At 36.7% G+C, this 18,615-nt stretch overlaps 1 protein-coding gene across 1 annotated transcript; it reads left to right on the plus strand.

Annotated features, from left to right (window-relative positions):
- The first annotated feature begins 5,009 nt into the window (after window positions 1-5,009).
- On the plus strand, window positions 5,010-9,430 carry LOC125609568 (SET and MYND domain-containing protein 4-like). The gene is made up of 14 exons (XM_048781078.1): window positions 5,010-5,265; window positions 5,338-5,541; window positions 5,612-5,683; window positions 5,753-5,942; window positions 6,021-6,148; window positions 6,251-6,643; window positions 6,732-6,866; window positions 7,220-7,351; window positions 7,626-7,781; window positions 7,892-8,125; window positions 8,312-8,478; window positions 8,563-8,677; window positions 8,797-8,877; window positions 9,078-9,430. Exons 1-14 carry the CDS (start codon window positions 5,131-5,133, stop codon window positions 9,294-9,296), a joined length of 2,361 nt encoding a protein of 786 aa, XP_048637035.1. The 5' UTR covers window positions 5,010-5,130; the 3' UTR covers window positions 9,297-9,430.
- Window positions 9,431-18,615: the final 9,185 nt, after the last annotated feature.

Raw genomic sequence — 18,615 nt, forward strand, 5'->3', positions numbered from 1 at the left:
TACCTTCATACCCAGAACTACATTAAGCACTATATGTGTACCCAACACTACATTAAGCAGTACATGTTTCTCAATTGATTCAATTCGTATTCAACACTAATAATATAACTGGACACAACTATATTGGTACAACTGGTATAACTTAGTATTAGATAAGCTGTAAAACCGTAAAACTTGGATTACTATATTGGTAAAACTGTAGAAGCAAAATGAAATAAAATTATAATCTTATATATTTAAAAAAATTATATATTTTATTAGATGGTTAGATGAGAAATGATTATAGGAAACTCAATATAAGTAACACTACCTACCCGACACTACATTAAGCACTATATGTTTCTCAATTGATTCAATTTGTACCCCGCACTTATGGTATAACTTTGTATAACTTGACACAACTATATTGGTACAGCTGGTATAACTTAGTATTGGTTGAACCGTAAAACCATAAAACTTGTACAACTTGATTAGTAAAACTAAAGAAGAAAAATGCAATGAAATGAAATTATTCTATTACAAAACTTATATATTTTATAACATTAAGTATTTTATATTTTTATTAGATGATTAGATAGGAATTGATTATAGGAAACTGAATATAAGTCTCTTGAGTACAGTAAAACAAAGAAAATACAAAAGTAAAACTCTGACTTTGAAATTTGTTTTTATTAAATTTCCACCCAATTTTGCCTCCCATTTTATGAAGACCCCGAAGTCATGTCATTCTGTTGTCAAGTATAAAAACCATTTATTAGGGTTTTCCCATTTCTACAATCCTCTCAAATCCTCATTCCTCCCATTCTTCCCTCTCTCTCTCTCTCTCTCTCATCTCTCTCTCTCTCTCTCTCTCTCTCTCTCTCTCTCTCTCTCTCTCTCTCTCTCTCTCTCTCTCTCTCTCTCTCTCTCTCTCTCTCTCTCTCTCTCTCTCTCTCTCTCTCTCTCTCTCTCTCTCTCTCTCTCTCTCTCTTTGCATAATGAGCAATCGGTCGGGTTTCTCTTCCACAAGTGGTGGCTTGACAAGAGTCAAAACCCAGGGGGTCCCTATTAGGTGTTACTACGATTTGGGTGTGATCGAGCTTATTTTCAAATCCGATTCAAAACCTTACAGAAAATATTATTGATGTCGCCATGCGTCCAAAGGAAGATAAAACCATTCAGCTTTAGTTATTAGTGTTTCAAGTTGTCTAAACTGCCATTATTTTCTATATTTTGTAGCTTATGAATGACAATCATGTCTTCCACTGGGTCGATGATGCATTCAAGGATGAGATACAACAGTTGAACTATCAAGTTCATGTGCTAGAAGAAGAACTTTAACTTCTCAAAGCGACCATGAGAACTGAAGGAACCAATAATGGAAGGATACTTATATGTTGTTGCGTAATCCATGTTAACATAGCTCTAGGGATGTGGTTGTACAAGTTATTTGAACTTTTATCAAGTTAATGAAATTATAACTTATTGTACAGCTTTGAAGATAAAAATATAAAGTTGTATGCGCTTGTTTGCAAATATACACGTATTATTCTAATAATTGTGAATATAACCCGATTTAATGATAACATGGTTCGATGAGAAATTACTGTAGAAAACTCCACATGGAAACCCCGAAAACTCTCATCACTCTGGTTCAAAGAAAAATTGGTGTTCCTCATACAACTTTGATAGGAAAACACATAGCAGTTCATGATATACATTTTAATGTTTTGTGTTTTATGGTTGTATAACTGAGTGAAACTGGTAAAAATAAAAATAAAACAAAATTGAAATGGAGATAAAATTCTAAACTTGTTTGCTTGTTTACAAGTATGTATGCACGTATAGTTCTAATAATTTTAAAAATATTTGTGATTTAAATTCAAAACAATAATTATATTAAAAATTGTGATATATATTTGATTGTTTACAAGTTATTACCTTATACTTTAATGGTTTTTCTCTTAAATATTGGCCTTTTGATAGTATAAAACGTATATATTTCATGAAATGAACTATATTATTACATGGTTAGATGAGAAATGATTGTATAAAGCTGAATATAAGTGGTATGACCATAAAATAATTCTCTTGAATCCAATACAACTAAGGAAAAAGAAAAAAAAATTGGAAAGTGAAACTTTAGAGATATTTTTAAACTGCAAACTTAGTAAAACTTCTACAACAAAAAATGTCTAGGAGGGAATTGAAAATTTTGAATTGGCATCCCAAAAAAACACCATAAGTTAGACTCTCTCGCACCTCTCTGTCTTGTTCAGTTCATTTACTTCTCTCTCTTGAGGGTTCTCTCTCCATCTCTCTATCCTCTCACATCACGAACTCAGATCTAAAAATTCGCGTCATGGATCTATGAGAGGAGAAAAAGAACAAGAGAGAGAAGATGAAGGAACACTTCGACGTTGTCCATGTAAGGAACAAGTCATGAACGAGGTCCCTCTAAAACCAAAGTATCCAACAGATTTTGATACTTTCCTGAGAGTATATACTTCACCTGCAAAGATTTTGAGGTAATCCGACTAACTTTGATTCATTTTAGATTTTGTTCCATTAGTGTGGATATAACAAAATTCTGAGTTTTACTTGCAGAACGACGGCCTCCACTTTCGTCAACCATGGGTTTTCGATGTTCAAGAAGAGGTTCAACGATTAAAGAAGCGTATGGATAAGATGGCTGATGAGATTGCAGAGCTTAAGAGCTTATGTCCTGTGGTCCATGAGTTTCGATGTAAGAATTTCTATTCTATGTTTTTTTTGTTAAGACTTGTCTTTGTTAACTAGTTTAAATGTTATCATTTAAGATTGATCTATGGTTAACTTGTTTTCGGATGTTAGCTGTTTGATTCGTTAACCAAAGTACTTCCCAGTTTTACTACTTACAATTGAAAATTGGACAAAGTATTTCTAAATTTTACAAAATATTACAAATAAATTATAAATTTATAAATGAACTAGTTCAGCTAAATGTTTTGGTTGAACTAGAATATAATTAATTATAAATTCATCAATGAACTGGTTCAGTTAAATGGGTTAGTTGAATTTATCGCTCAATTTTATTAGAATATAAATTTACATTTGATTTGGTTCGGCTCAGATTGTACCCGAACCCAAAAATATCAAGTTCTTAAATCCCATTTACATATCTTGGTATACGATTCAGATGCGTTTTGTTTTTTTTTGGTTGGAGTTACGGTCGGAGTTTCTTTTGGGTAAAAATGCCCAGGTCTACCTCAGAACCAAATGAGCCAACTTCTCGCGTGCCCCAAATGTTAAATGTCAAATCTCCTATGGGCTCCTAGAGTCTCCTATGCCCCTATTTCATAATTTTTTTTTTGATCAAAATCCAAACTCCCAAATCAAATCCTTCCCGGTCATCAAAACTAAACCCTAACCCCCCCAATGGATTAGTGAACCCATGGGCAAATATTTAAATTCTATACCTTTCAAATTCAGAAAAAAATATTTTTTTAATCACATTTTGATGATTTTTTCGAAAACATGGAAAACAACGTTTTTGGATTTTTGAAATATTTTTATCAAATTCTATAAATCAAATAAAAAATATTAACGTTTCCATTTTAATTTTATGACTTTTCGTTTGACATCTATACTATTAAAAGAGAAGTCATGACTTATTTCATGTGTGATATTTTAAATAGACCATCCCTAGAAAATTGCTTACATTATTTTTTTGTATTTTCATAAGAATATCCTAACAAGATATTTAATTATCTTTTTATCCCATCAAAATATTATTAATAATGGATAATTTCGAAAATATATTTATTCCATCAATAGATAATTATAGTTGCATATAACCATTTATAATCTACTTAATATTAATAAAATTTAATTATTCTAGAGTTAATACATACATATGATCTAATTAATAATAATAATTAACATTTATTATGCAAATAAAATAATGTTAGAATTTCACCATGCAAATAATAAAATCAAATCAAATATTAAAATCCTAACACTATTGTATTTTCATAATAAGTGTTATTATTATTAATTTGTTATACATTATACATGTATCAATATTTATATAGATGTTGTGTTAACAAGCATGTATTGATAAATATATAATATTTTAATATATATATATATACTGTAGTGATGAATTTTTCATGCGTAAATTTTTCATTTGGACCATTCTTTAAAATTTTATCAAATTTTACATGAATTAATTATAATATTTATATTTATCTTTGTAATTGAATAACAATAAATATTTTTTAAGAAATCTGTAAAAACAATTTAAAAAAAAATAGGAATCAGTTTAAATTTTATATTTTAATTTTAGTTATCATAAACTATAATTAGAAATTAAAATGTATTTTAGTTTTGATTTATATATGAAAATGTAAAATTATATAAAGTATTATAATTATATATTCACTGATAATAACAATTTAAACTCATTAATTTTCAAAAATAAAATTTACAAAGATTTTGTTAGAAATATTCATTTCTATTTCAAATTAAAAGAAAATATATTTTATCCAATTTAGTGTATTTCTCAAATATGATATTTACCACAAACATATTTTGAATTACAATGTATTATAGTTTTTCCTTAAAAGAATTTTTTTACAGTATCTCAAAAAATATATTTTCTACTATATAGATCTAATTTAATTTTCTTTCATATACATTTAAAAAAACGTATGTAAAGTAATATTGTTACATAACAAAGTTTCCAAAATAATTTTTGTTACAAAAATACAAAATTTATTGTAATAATATATAAGCCACGTAAACATAGCTATTATAGAATTACATAATATATATAACACTAAATTACATTATTGATAAATTTTGTTATATAAACTAAAACATTTTATTATATAAATAAAAAATTCGTACGGTTGTGCATGTCAAAATCTAGTATAAAATTAAAAAAAACAAAATGATACTTTTAAGAGTGTGTTATGAGATATAGGGGTAGGAGAAGATTTGTCTCCAACCAAATGAAAGAACAAACAAATACAAATCCATAAACTACTAAAACTCAATTCCAAACCGAAACGATACCAAATTGAATTGAAACGATACCAAATTGAGCCTAACATAAGAAAATCTACAGCAAAGAGAGAAGAGGGAGACTGAGTAAGTGAGGATCAAAGAATGGAGACTTTGAAATCGCTAATACCTGAGCATCTTCTACAAACAGTGAAGAGCAGCAGCAGCAGCGTCGACGATCTCCTCTCCTCTTCTTCGTCTCTGCTCCGTTTCCTTCTGGGTCTTCCCCAATTTCATCAAGTAAAGTCCTCTCTAAACCCCCCTAACTCTTCTCTCTGCTTCTTCCTTCTCAAAGGTTCATTGGTTTTGAAGGCGGTGAGTGAGTTAGCGGATCCTGATCTGGGTTGCTGTGGGAAGAGCCACGAGTCTTCTCTCGACTTGAAACGTCAAGGAAATCTCTGCTTCCGCAGCCGGAGTTTCGACGATGCTTTACGCTTCTACTCTAAGGCCTTACGTGTTGCTCGAGACAACACCTTACTCGCTTCTCTCTTTCTCAATAGAGCTAATGCCCTTCATGTAACCGACCTCTCTTTCTCCCTAAGGTTGGTTTCATTCCGTCACTCATTCATTCTCTCTTCTCATGTAGAATCTGGGGCTTCTTCAAGAGAGCTTGCGGGACTGCCATCGTGCTCTTCGTATTGATCCTTTTTACTCAAAGGTTTCAACTTGCTTCTTTTGTATTTTCAAAGGTTCCGGCTTTTGAAGTTTTCATTCATATTTGTTTCAGGCTTGGTTTAGGAGAGGCAAACTCAATACTCTTCTTGGAAACTATAAAGATGCGTTCCGGGACATCACAGTTTCTATCTCTCTCGAGTCATCACCTGCGGGGAAGAAGCAGCTGCAGAACGAACTTCTGGCTATTCCAGACTTTCAGAATAAGCAAACATCGGAGAACACACTCTGTTATGCTACTGCGGGTGAGGTTTTACATGACAGTTTTTAGCTATTCAGTGAGGGGTGTTGGATTATGACCTGTCTCTACTTTTGGTCTGTAGATCTACCCAACGTGCAAAGCGAAGTAAAGCTGCGTTGTGTATCCACAAAAGAGAAAGGAAGGGGCATGGTATCAGAATCTGATATTGAACAACCTTCTGTGATACATGTCGAAGAACCATTTTGTGTGGTATGAGCTGTGATTCACAATTATGCCCTTTTCAAACAATATTGTTTTATATTGTTTCATTCTTTAACATGTTTCACTGGTGATGTCACTTCATATATGCAGGTCATATCAAAAAGTTGTCGGGAAACACATTGCCATTTTTGCCTAAACGAATTACCTGCTGACTCTGTTCCATGTCCATCATGCTCAGTACCTGTGTATTGCTCAGAGTCCTGCCAGATTCAATCAGGTGGAATGCTGTCCACTAATGAGATGGACAAGAATCAGAGTTTTCAGAACCTACCTGATGATATTGTGGAGCATATTAAAGGCGTTACATCAGCTGTAAGATATTATTCTGAAACTGAGTGTGTTCAAGAGCACCAGCATGAGTGTCGGGGAGCTAATTGGCCTGCTGTACTGCCATCTGATGCTGTTTTAGCTGGTCGAGTTATAATGAAGTTGATAAATCAAGGGGAAACAGCTATGGATCTCTCCAACCTTCATGAGAAATTAGTATGTCCTTTGATTGTAGAATCTTTCTCATAATTTGCATCAGTCACACAAAATCTAATAAGGAGTGAATACCCTCTGTCTTATGCAGGATCTTTCCCATAGCTATTCTAAGATGAGTCCAGAGAACAAGTTAGAGTTGCATCTACTGTCCATAGTATTGATTTGGTGCCTTAATAAATCTTGCTGCCCTGATCTTTCAGTCTGCGAAGCTTCTGTGTCACAGGTTGTCCTCTTCATCTCCCTCCCTAACAACTTTGCTCTCTGATAATTGTGCAGGCATCAACATATATGAGTTCAATGGATGCTAATGGCTTAGGCTTAGAATTTATACTTTCTTCCTTCTGTGATGTTTATTTTTCACTGCAATTTAGTAATTAACTGTGTTTTAAATTGGTTTTTGATTATTTAGATTAAATCTATTCTCATTAACAAAAATGTTTACAGCCTGCAAAAGAGGCATTTGGTTTACTCGATGACTTGCTGTCATCATGATGCCTGAGCAACATTATGTTTTTTTCAATGGAAGTTTACTTATTGGAGTGGTGACCACTGTCTTGATTTTTCCTCTCTGTGCAGACTATTATACTGCTTTCACAAATCAAGGTGAACTCTATGGCAATTGTCCGGATGAAATCCAGCGGCGTTTCTTTCAAGTGCATCCCAGCTGGGAACGTTTCAGCAAAAGAGCCGATTCAGAGTTTAGAGCAGGTTTGTCTTGGCAGAGGTACTGCATATGAGAATGTTATTTAATGCATCTCCCACTTGAAGGACCCATTTAGAGCTAGGTATCACCACTTACAAAGATGCAATCTAGAGTTAAAGAAAAGACTTTAATCTATCTATAACTTGGTTTTGTTATATTTGAACTGCTCTCTTATGAAGCTTTTTGAACGTCCACTTACTATTAGAGAACATGACACATTGGTCCTTGTTGAAGATCTCTTTTTTATTTAAACATCTAGCATCGCTATTTTATCCACAGATCAGAGTTGGTCAGGCTCTTTATAAAATCGGTAGCTTGTTCAATCATTCCTGCAAGCCGAACATCCATTTGTATTTCCTTTCACGTGGACTTGTTATGCGAACAACAGAGTTTGTTCCCTTGGGTTGCCCCCTAGAACTGTCATATGGTCCTGAGGTATTCTTGTGATCATCTCTCTATTTGTCAGTCTGGTCGGCATCATATATCAGCTGTGTGCTTTGAAGTCCATACCTCTAAATTTTTTCTTTGTGCATTACTATTCACAGGTCGGAAAATGGGATTGCAAAGATCGTATTAGATTTCTTGAAGAGGAGTATTTTTTTCATTGTCGGTGTTGTGGCTGTTCTCAAATGAACATATCGGACCTTGTTATTAATGGATATTGCTGTGTCAATTCAAGCTGTACTGGCGTAGTCTTGGATAGTAGTGTGGCTGCATGCGAGTCCGAGAAGCTAAATCATTTTTTGGCTGCTCCAAAAAGTCTAGATCATCATTTTCTGGTAATCTGATACATAATAAGTCATTTCATTGGTGTTTAGCCCCCGTAGAGTCCATTTTAAGAAAATTCCCTGCTGATAATGTTCAATGGTCATTTTAACGTTTAACTGTTATTTATTGGAGGATATAAACAGTGTTTCTTGATACCAATTTAGTTTAGTTTGGTTTTTGTTGTGTTTCTTTCACAGGTGAGTGAAAAGGTGTATGCTGGTGTCAGTGAAGTAGCTTCAAGTTTGCTCATTAAACCTAGTGGTTCTCTTCATATAAAAGCAGATAAATGTTTGAAATGTGGTTCCCGCTGTGAAGTGGAAAACTCTCATGTAGAGGTGAACAAAGCTTGGAATCACCTGAGAAGGTAGCAATTTCTTACTTGAAGTTTCAAGCTAAATAATTAGTGTGAAGTTTCGCCTCTTAACACATGGATCTCTCGAGACTGCAGGGTGGAAGAGTTGATGAATTCAGGACGTGCCAATATTTCTGTATTATCAGATTGTTTAAGGTCCATCGCTGTGCTCAGAACTCTCCTTCACATGTATAACAAAGACATTGCCGATGTGAGTCAAACTCCTCTATTTATGCTAAAGGACTCGAAGCATTGCTACTCTATATTGCATATGCATGATACACGTACGATAAGGTTCACGTTACACGATACACGTTTCTGTTTGTTCAGGCGGAGGATAAGGTTGCTCAGGCTTGCTATTTAGCTGGAGAAATGAAGGGTGCAAGGGAGCATTGTGAAGCGTCCATCAAGGTAAAATCATAATATAGTTATTCTGCTTCGGTTTAGACCACAACATAAGTTAATGATTGACAATGGAGAGAATTCCCTTGAATCACCTTCAAATTTTCTTAATGACTGGTAGTTCTACTGCTAAGATCCAAGAAATTTACAATTGCATATCAACCCCGTGAATGGTTGAGATGTGAGATAGATTTTGGGTTTGGTGGCAGATTCTGAAGAGGCTGTATGGGGATGAACACGTTGTGATTGGAAATGAACTGGTGAAGCTTGCGTCGATTCAGCTTGCATCAGGTGATTCGAGTGGAGCCTGGGAGACTACAAAGAGATTGTCTCAAATATTCTCAAAGTATTACGGGTCACATGCTGAAACTCTTTTCTCTTACCTTTCATGTCTTAAGCTAGAAGCTGCCAAAGCCGTTAACTTGTGATCTTAAGTCTTAAGCCAGCACTTTGTGCTCTAATACCTTGGTTGCTACAAAAAGATGAAATGTTGATTGGTAGTAGTGTCTGTTGTGTATGCTTTTATAAGGAAATGTTGCTGCATTATTTTTTTTGCTGTAAATTGTTGGTGGCCACTAAAATTAAGAAAACAAAAAAGGAGCTGAAGTCAAACGTCCAGCGCCAAACCCCTTAAGCTTCACTTCCTTAAACCATCAGTTTCTGACGTTGTTTATTACACCTTAACTTTTGTTGTATATTCTTTGCAGTGCATGAATATATAGGTAACTGTCACTTCATGCTTCTTTATTTGAGATCATTGAATGTATTGTTGTTCCTCTTGCCTTTTGGTTGATGGATGGAGTGTTGTCTAGAGGAATGAATCTTAACTAAAGCATCTGACATTCAAGCGAGAAAACCCAATCCACACAATACAAGATATCACAGGAGAGAGGAAGGAAGAACAAACCCACTAAAGGATATAACAAGAATCCATAGCAGATCCAGCTAGAATAGGATAAAAGCCTAACATGTCTGCTAATATATGTACTTTAAGAAGGGTATTGGTCCTATTGGAGATCCATCAATATATATATATATGTAGTCTTTAAGAAAATATGATATATAACAATTTCTGCTGAAAGATGTATATGAAGAAATTGTTCTCTGACTCATTAAAGACTACATATATGTATATACATCTTCAGCAGAAATTGTTATATATCATATTTCCTTTTTTTTTGGTGGTGTTAAAGAAAAAAGAAGCATAATTAAACATGGAAAAGTTTAATTTTCCTTTTTTTTTTGAGAAATGGCTAAAAGTTTAATTTTCTACTAGGTGTTTACCCGCAATTTTGCAGGTAGTTATGTTATATAAAGAAATATATATAAATCTTTACACTGTTATAATTTTTGAATAATAACTGAAAATTTAAAATTTTAATTTTTAATTTCAAATATTTGGATAATCAAAAATTTCAGTATATATTTTTAGAAGATATGTGAGATTTAAAATAGTTCAAAAACCTACACCTTAGTCATTAAAAATATTTCTCTTACAAAAAAGAATATTATAATTAATTCAGATAATTAGTTGTAGAATTATTTTATATTTTAGTTTAACACATGAAAAATCGAAAATACTCTAGCTCTCAAAAGAAAGAAAAAAGAGAGTGTTTTTTGTGTAACTCCAATATGACCAATACAATGATCGGAGTCTTTTATCATAAAAGATATTTTGTAAACGGTTTTGTGTAGGCTTTAAAAACATAAAAGTTATAATAATTTCTTACTCATGGTTGGTTTAAAAACATTAAACTTATTTCTACAAAAAATGCTAAAGTATTTTATTTTATTATATATAACTAATTGATAAAGATAACGAAATTGATAAAACATATATATTATTTCTCTAATTCTACAATTAGTTACCATAAATCATTATTTGTAATATCATTTGTATTATTTGGTCATTTGTATTAATTAGTTCTAGAGTTGTTTTTTATTTTTAGATTTGATTAAAATAATAAATAATAAATGTTAATAACCAATCAAATTATAACTATTTTTTACAACTTAACATATTAAAGACCTAGTCAAAATTCAATTAAGTGGCTTCGTAATTAATATATAGTAGGATTTATCTCTTTAAAACTAAAGATAAATTTGGTTAAAGTATAGATAAAAACATGCATTAGGAAAATAGTAGTTTAAGCAATTTTTCTCATAATTTTTTCCAAATCACACTTTCACACCTTGAAATTTGTTCATGGCGAACACGACCCCGACCAACGCTGCAACAAATGAGGTGAGGAGGACTGTCTCATCTTACGACCTGACCTCGGCTGACAACCCAGGTGCCGTGATCTCACATCCACTGTTGAAGGGAACAAACTATGATGAGTGGGCGTGTGGTATGAAAACGGCTTTGACTTCGTGAAAGAAGTTTGGATTTCTTGACGGATTGATCGCAAAGCCAATCGACGACTCACCTGACCTTGAAGATTGGTAGACTATCCAGGCACTCCTTGTGTCATGGATCAAAATGTCAGTTGATCCGGTTCTGCGTTCGAATGTCTCACACAGAGATGTTGCGAAAGAATGTGGGATCATCTGAAGAAACAGTTCTTGGTATTGAACTGTCTGAGGATTCATCAGATCAAGAACGAGCTTGCGTGTTGCAAGCAAAGAGGATTGGTGATCGAATCGTATTACGGGAAGCTGAACCGCATATGGGACAGTCTTGCGACTTATCTGCCCTTGAGAACTTGCAAGTGTGGAAAGTGTGCAGGAAAATATGAAGCTAAAAACAAAGGTTCACACATGATGTAATAAAAGTTTTTTTGATGAATAAATTTAACATTCATTCAAAAAAAAAAAAAAAAAAAAAAAAAAGAGGTTTATGACTCTGTTACAACCGACCAAGTTGGTTCCTAGACTACAAAAGTATTGTAACTAAGATTTAAAAGGATGTACAAAGCAGTTAACCAGTGCTAAACCATGCTTGAGTAAACCAAACTCCAATAGCTATGTTGGTGACGATGTTGAATCAGTCCTTCATTAGCTACTAACGGTACCACTTCTTGTTCAGCTGCGAGTGACACTCCAAGCATGCTTTCCATCTTGTTCTGTTTCAGAGTATTTCTTTATGACTTGTAGGTCGCTGAGTTCAACGTGCAAGAAGCTCAACAGGGAATTTGTTAGTGTAAAGGCCCAGCCCATTATGACTGAGGAAGCTCATCTTCATCAACGGTCATCTCCTATGCTGGCTTTGTTGTCTTGTAGAGCAGAGGAGCTTGGTACGGCCTCACCACAGCTGCGTCTTATCCACAACTCCGTTGCTCCTCTCCTAACGCCTAGTATTGGCTAGCTAATATCTTTTCCTTTACAGCTGTTAGTCTTTGTATCTAGATCCTTCTTGAGTCCTTTATATTGACTCATGTCTTCTCCTTTGTAAATTAATGAGAGTAAAGTATTATTCAGAAAATCCTAAAGCTTGATAACATTCACATGGTATCAGAGCCAGGTTAAACCTTAACAGGTATGGCAGATCCGGTGAATCCTTATCCGTTTCCGAGCAAAGTTCATGTTTTGAGTTGTGTCACTCTCAAGCTCACAGACAGCAACTACTTACTCTGGAAAACTCAGTTTGAATCTCTCTTGTCAAGTCAGAAGCTTTTGGGGTTCGTTAATGGTGCAGTAGAGTCTCCTGCTGCAACTAGAGTGGTGCGTCGTGGTGCGGAAGATGTAGAAGAAAACAATCCGTTGTTCGAAGCATGGTTCTGCACAGATCAGTTGATCAGGTCGTGGCTGTTTGGTACGTTGTCAGAAGAAGTGCTGGGTTCGGTTCATACTCTGCCTACATCCCGTGAGGTATGGATCTCGTTGGCTGATAATTTCAACAAAAGTTCTGTTTCCCGTGAGTTTTCTCTGCGTCGTAGTCTTCAACTTCTAGCGAAGAAAGACAAGACCTTGGCGGTATACAGTAGAGAGTTTAAGACTACGTGTGATGCGCTCAGTGCGATTGGGAAACCTATTGATGAGTCTATGAAGATCTTTGGTTTTCTCAACGGACTTGGGCGTGAGTTCGACCCTATTACCACAGTGATTCAGAGCTCTCTCACGAAGTTTCCGGCGCCGACGTTTAACGATGTGGTCTCGGAAGTTCAAGGATTTGACTTGAAGCTCCAGTCTTATGCTGATACCACCACGGTCAATCCTCACATGGCGTTTGCATCTCAGCATACAAGTCCAGGGTATAATCCGAACTACAGAGGAAGAGGAAGGTCTGGTCAGTACAGAGGAAGAGGTGGTTTCACCAGCCGTGGTCGTGGATTTTCTCAACACCAGTCTACTGGGAACAACAGCCAGACTGAACGTCCTACGTGTCAGATCTGTGGACGAGTTGGACACACAGCTCTCAAGTGCTACAATAGATTTGATAATAACTATCAATCTCAAGCTGCCTTCAACTCGCTTCGTGTTGCAGAGGAAAAAGACTGGTATCCAGACTCCGGCGCGACGGCTCATATCACCTCATCCTCTACTAACCTCCAAGGAGTGCACCCTTATGAAGGAACTGATGCGGTTATGGTTGGAGACGGAGCTTATCTCCCCATAACACACGTTGGTTCTGCCACCATCTCTTCTACATCAGGTAATATCTCACTCAATGAAGTACTGGTTTGCCCTGATATCAAGAAATCTTTGCTCTCAGTATCTAAATTGTGTGAGGACTACCCTTGTGGAGTATTTTTTGATGCTAATTATGTATATCTGATTGATCTCCTTAAGAAGAAAGTGGTGGCAAAGGGAACTCGAAATAAGGGGTTATACATGTTGAAGGATGAAGGGTTTGCGGCTTACTTCTCAGATCGTCAGGTTGCAGCATCTGAAGACCTTTGGCACCTGCGACTTGGGCACGCTAACTTCAACATTCTTCAACAACTCAAACTCAGCAAGGAAATCAACATTAATAAGAGCAGAACAAGCCTCGTGTGTCAGCCTTGCCAGATGGGGAAAAGTAGTAGATTACAGTTTTTTCAGTCTCAGTCTCATGTGTCTCAGCCTTTGGAGAGGATTCATTGTGACTTATGGGGTCCCTCTCCTGTTGTGTCTAGTCAAGGATTTCGGTATTATGCAGTACTAGTTGATGATTGTACTCGTTTTTCTTGGCTGTATCCCCTTCGTAATAAATCAGACTTCTTTCCAGTATTTGTTGCGTTTAAGAAACTAGTTGAGACACAATTTGACAAGCAAATAAAGGTCTTTCAATCAGACGGGGGAGGTGAGTTTGTCAATAACCAGATGAAGCAACTTCTACAAGAAAATGGCATTGTACATCGTATCTCTTGTCCTCATACTCCTGAGCAGAATGGACTGGCTGAAAGACGTCACCGTCACTTTACTGAGTTGGGTCTCTCCATGATGTTTCAGAGTCATTTGCCATTAGGCTTGTGGGTTGAAGCCTTTGCGACTGCAAGTTATATCAGTAATGTCCTGCCTACATCAGCTTTGGATAACAAGAGTCCGTTTGAGATGTTGTTTGAGAAGAAACCAAACTATCGATCTTTAAGAGCTTTTGGGTCTGCCTGTTATCCATGTCTCCGAGCTCTCCAAGATCACAAGTTTGATCCAAAGTCACTTCAATGTGTGTTTGTTGGATACAGTAGTCTACACAAGGGATATCGATGCCTCTACCCTCCTACTGGGAAGGTGTATATCACAAGACATGCGATTTTTGATGAAGAGGTGTATCCGTTTAAAGAGCAATACAAACATCTGGTGCCAAGATATGACACCTCACTAATGAAGGCTTGGCAGCTTGCCACAAGGCCAGAGCTTGTGGTGAAGGAAGCCCCTGTAATGTCTCAGGTCTTTCCTGCGCCAGCAGCCCCTGCAGTGCAAGCTCCGGTAAATGCTCCTCTTGACAATATAATCAATGAAGAACAAGTAATAGAAAACGTGCCAGTGCAAGCAGTGAATGTGCATCCGATGCAAACTAGAGGTAAAGCAGGTGTGCATAAACCGAATGCTCGGTATGCTCTCCTTGCGCCGAAGTACTCTGTTGCTCTTCCGAAGAACATTGCCGACGCTATGAAACATCCAGGGTGGAATGATGCTGTGTCTGAAGAGATGAGGATTATTCATATGCTTAATACTTGGTCGCTTGTTCCACCTACAGAGGACATGAACATCTTGAGTAGTAGATGGGTGCACACAGTGAAGTTAAATCCTGATGGTAGTGTAAAGAAACTGAGGTCTCGACTGGTCGCAAAAGGATGTGCACAAGAAGAGGGTTTGGATTATCTAGAGACATTCAGTCCGGTGGTGCGCACTGCAACTATAAGGCTGATGCTGAATATTGCTATCACCAAAGGGTGGACAATAAAACAATTGGATGTCTCTAGTGCATTCCTTCATGGAGAACTGCAAGAACCGGTTTATATGAAGCAACCAGCAGGGTTTGTAGATCCTGAGAAACCAGATTATGTGTGTAAACTCACCAAAGCACTATATGGTCTCAAGCAGGCACCGAGAGCTTGGTTTGATACTTTCAGTAACTATCTGCTTGACTTTGGGTTTGTGTGCAGCACATCTGACCCATCTCTGTTTACTTACAATCTACATGATCGATTCATGGTGCTCCTGCTGTATGTTGATGATATTCTTCTTACGGGTAGTGAAGAGAGTCTTCTTGAAGAGTTGGTAACGTCACTATCTCACAGATTTTCTATGAAAGATATGGGAAGACCCTCATATTTCTTGGGTATAGAGATGGAGACGCATTCAGAGGGTCTGCATTTGCATCAGCAAGCCTATGTACAAGAGATACTTCATGCGGCATCAATGACTGACTGTAACCCAATGCCTACTCCTCTGCCACAGCGTATTGAAGCTCCTGATACGAGTCTCTTTCCTGAACCAACCTACTTTAGGAGTCTCGCCGGTAAGCTTCAATACCTGACTATCACCAGGCCGGATATACAGTTTGCTGTGAATCTTGTGTGTCAGAGGATGCATGCACCTACGGTGACTGATTTTGCGTTGTTGAAGAGAATACTTAGATACTTGAAAGGAACACTGCGATATGGTCTGCACATTAAGAAGAATAACAATATGACTCTTATGGCATATTGTGACAGTGACTGGGGAGGTTGTCAGGAGACAAAGAGATCGACTACAGGCTTCTGTACTTTGCTGGGGTCGAACTTGGTGTCTTGGTCAGCAAAAAGGCAGGACTCGGTGTCTCGGTCATCAACGGAGGCTGAATATAGAGCCTTGGCAGAGACAGCTCAGGAAGTGACTTGGATATCTCAACTGTTGCGTGATCTCAACATCTCGCAAGATTCAGCCACTTTGATGCTGTGTGATAATCTCTCGGCGGTCTATCTAACCACAAATCCAGCTCTGCATAAGAAATCGAAGCACTTTGATCGAGACTGGCATTATATAAGAGAACAGGTTGCATTGGGCTTGATTGAAACGCAACATATTCCGGCGGAACTTCAGATAGCCGATATATTCACCAAGGCGTTGCCAAGGAAAGCTTTTCTACACTTGAGAAGCAAACTTGGCGTCGAAGAAACTCCCACGCAAAGTTTGAGGGGGGATGTTAGTGTAAAGGCCCAGCCCATTATGACTGAGGAAGCTCATCTTCATCAACGGTCATCTCCTATGCTGGCTTTGTCGTCTTGTAGAGCAGAGGAGCTTGGTACGGCCTCACCACAGCTGCGTCTTATCCACAACTCCGTTGCTCCTCTCCTAACGCCTAGTATTGGCTAGCTAATATCTTTTCCTTTACAGCTGTTAGTCTTTGTATCTAGATCCTTCTTGAGTCCTTTATATTGACTCATGTCTTCTCCTTTGTAAATTAATGAGAGTAAAGTATTATTCAGAAAATCCTAAAGCTTGATAACATTCACAGAATTGTCTACATTAAGGCTGTTCTTTTTAGAAAACGCGCGGCGTCAGCGGCACCGATCAAAAACTGAACAAAAAGACGATGGAAAATTTAATTAAGTTGACGCTGCTACTATTTTTGCGAAGGTTTCCGGTGTCGTCGTTGACGCTGTTAAAAGTGGCGGTATTTATGTTGACGCTGCAACTACTTTTGATAGGCAAAAACACAGCTACCGGTGTTTATGTCCAGACGCGTGAACGAGAAAGCAGTTATAATTAAGCTGCAAGACGCTGACGCAGCGCGTCTTCTAAAAGAACAAGGCTATTGATGAAGTTGATAAGATAACCAAGAGGGTCAGTATGCACCAAGACAATGATAAACGTTTTGCTTCTATATTGATCGTTGAATAATCTTTACAGGTTGTAAATGTTCCACGGAAGGGAGCAAGGAAGCATCCACGGGGGTGGCCACGTACAGGTTTAGAGCTAGAACTTTATTATTGTCCTTTTATCGTTTAATTTTATTGTGCATCTATTATGTGTTTATTCCATTGATGTACACAAAAGATATCCTCTTTATCTGTGGAGGAGCGTTTGTTGATCTCGAGAAGGCCATTGTGGATAGGTTATTTCACTTATCGTTGTAATACATTTGTTTTCGACTTCGATCTGATCATCTCAAATCTTTCTCCAGACGACAAGATTCATCGATTGGTTTTGGAGCACCTGTCCGTGCCAACATGGCTAACAGTGGAGAGACCAGTGGTGCAATAACTTCATATTTGCTAGAATATGTGAACCTCTGTTTCTAAATGTAAAACACTTCTCATTTCTTGAAAGTAATCTTAGTTTTAGAAAAGTGGATTTCAGGTGGAGAGTTTGTTGGACGCTTTCCCATTTTAGTTAGTTTGTTAGCTCTAACAGAGGACCAGCTCATTCGGGTTAACTTAATCTTTTTAGCTTACGTGTATCATGTTGCTGATAATGCGTTTCTTTTTATCCTTCTCATATTGTGCCTTTGCGTTTTGCCCTGCAGGTGCTTGTAGAACCCAAGAATGCTCTTGGGAAACAGTACAAGAAACTATTTAGTATGAATAATGTAAGCTCCCTCAAAATATAAACTTGCCAAGAATGAGATCTGAAAGTATGCAGATTTCAGTTTAAGCTTGGACTTTTGGTTCATGCATGATGTGTTTGCGAAACTTCAGGTAAAGTTGCATTGTACCGAGAAAGCGCTCAGATGATTTCGAAGCAAGCGATGGTGAAGAATACAGGTTCTAGGGGGCTAAGAGCCTTACTTGAAAGCATTCTCACCGAAGCCATATTCGAGGTACTGCTGCTACACCTTTAGATTGTTAAGCTACGATATAAGTATTAGTCTTCACACTTTTGAATCATTTCGTTCCTTAGATTCCAGACGTTAATATGGGAGACGAGAGAATCGATCATGCCGTTATTGTAGATGAGGGAGATTCTCGTGGATGTACAACAAAAATACTCAGCGGAGATGGGGCTTTTGAGTGTTACCTCAACGAAAACAAGTCCAAAGATGCTCTACAGAATCGAAGGTAAAGATACTGGCTGCTTCTTGAGTCAATATTCTCAGTGATATCATTAGGCTACTTCATGGACCAGAGCAAGTAGTTATGTTTATTAACTTCGTTCTATACTTTTGTTTGGACTTGGCTATGATGAGAATCATCTAAAACCTGATGGGTGTTTTGCAGGTTGACAATGAGCTTGTAAAGAGAAGAGGATTATTATCTTCTTAACATGAAGAGTTTCTTGATTTTTTTTTTTTTTTGTAAAGAACAATAGTCATAAAAGGGCAACAGGATTCATCCACTTTGTACAATAAAATTGTTAGCTTACAGATTCGAAAGTCGAATTATTTTCATAGAAAGAAGA

Source organism: Brassica napus, chromosome A5 (genome assembly GCF_020379485.1).
Source record: "Brassica napus cultivar Da-Ae chromosome A5, Da-Ae, whole genome shotgun sequence".
NCBI lineage: Eukaryota > Viridiplantae > Streptophyta > Magnoliopsida > Brassicales > Brassicaceae > Brassica > Brassica napus.

Excerpts from the sequence above, each read along its gene's own strand:
- LOC125609568 (XM_048781078.1), top strand. The coding sequence starts at position 5,131 with ATGGAGACTTTGAAATCGCTAATACCTGAGCATCTTCTACAAACAGTG. Across the intron at positions 8,678-8,796 it reads ATAACAAAGACATTGCCGAT|GCGGAGGATAAGGTTGCTCA; the intron begins GTGAGTCAAACT and ends CTGTTTGTTCAG. Across the intron at positions 8,878-9,077 it reads ATTGTGAAGCGTCCATCAAG|ATTCTGAAGAGGCTGTATGG; the intron begins GTAAAATCATAA and ends GTTTGGTGGCAG.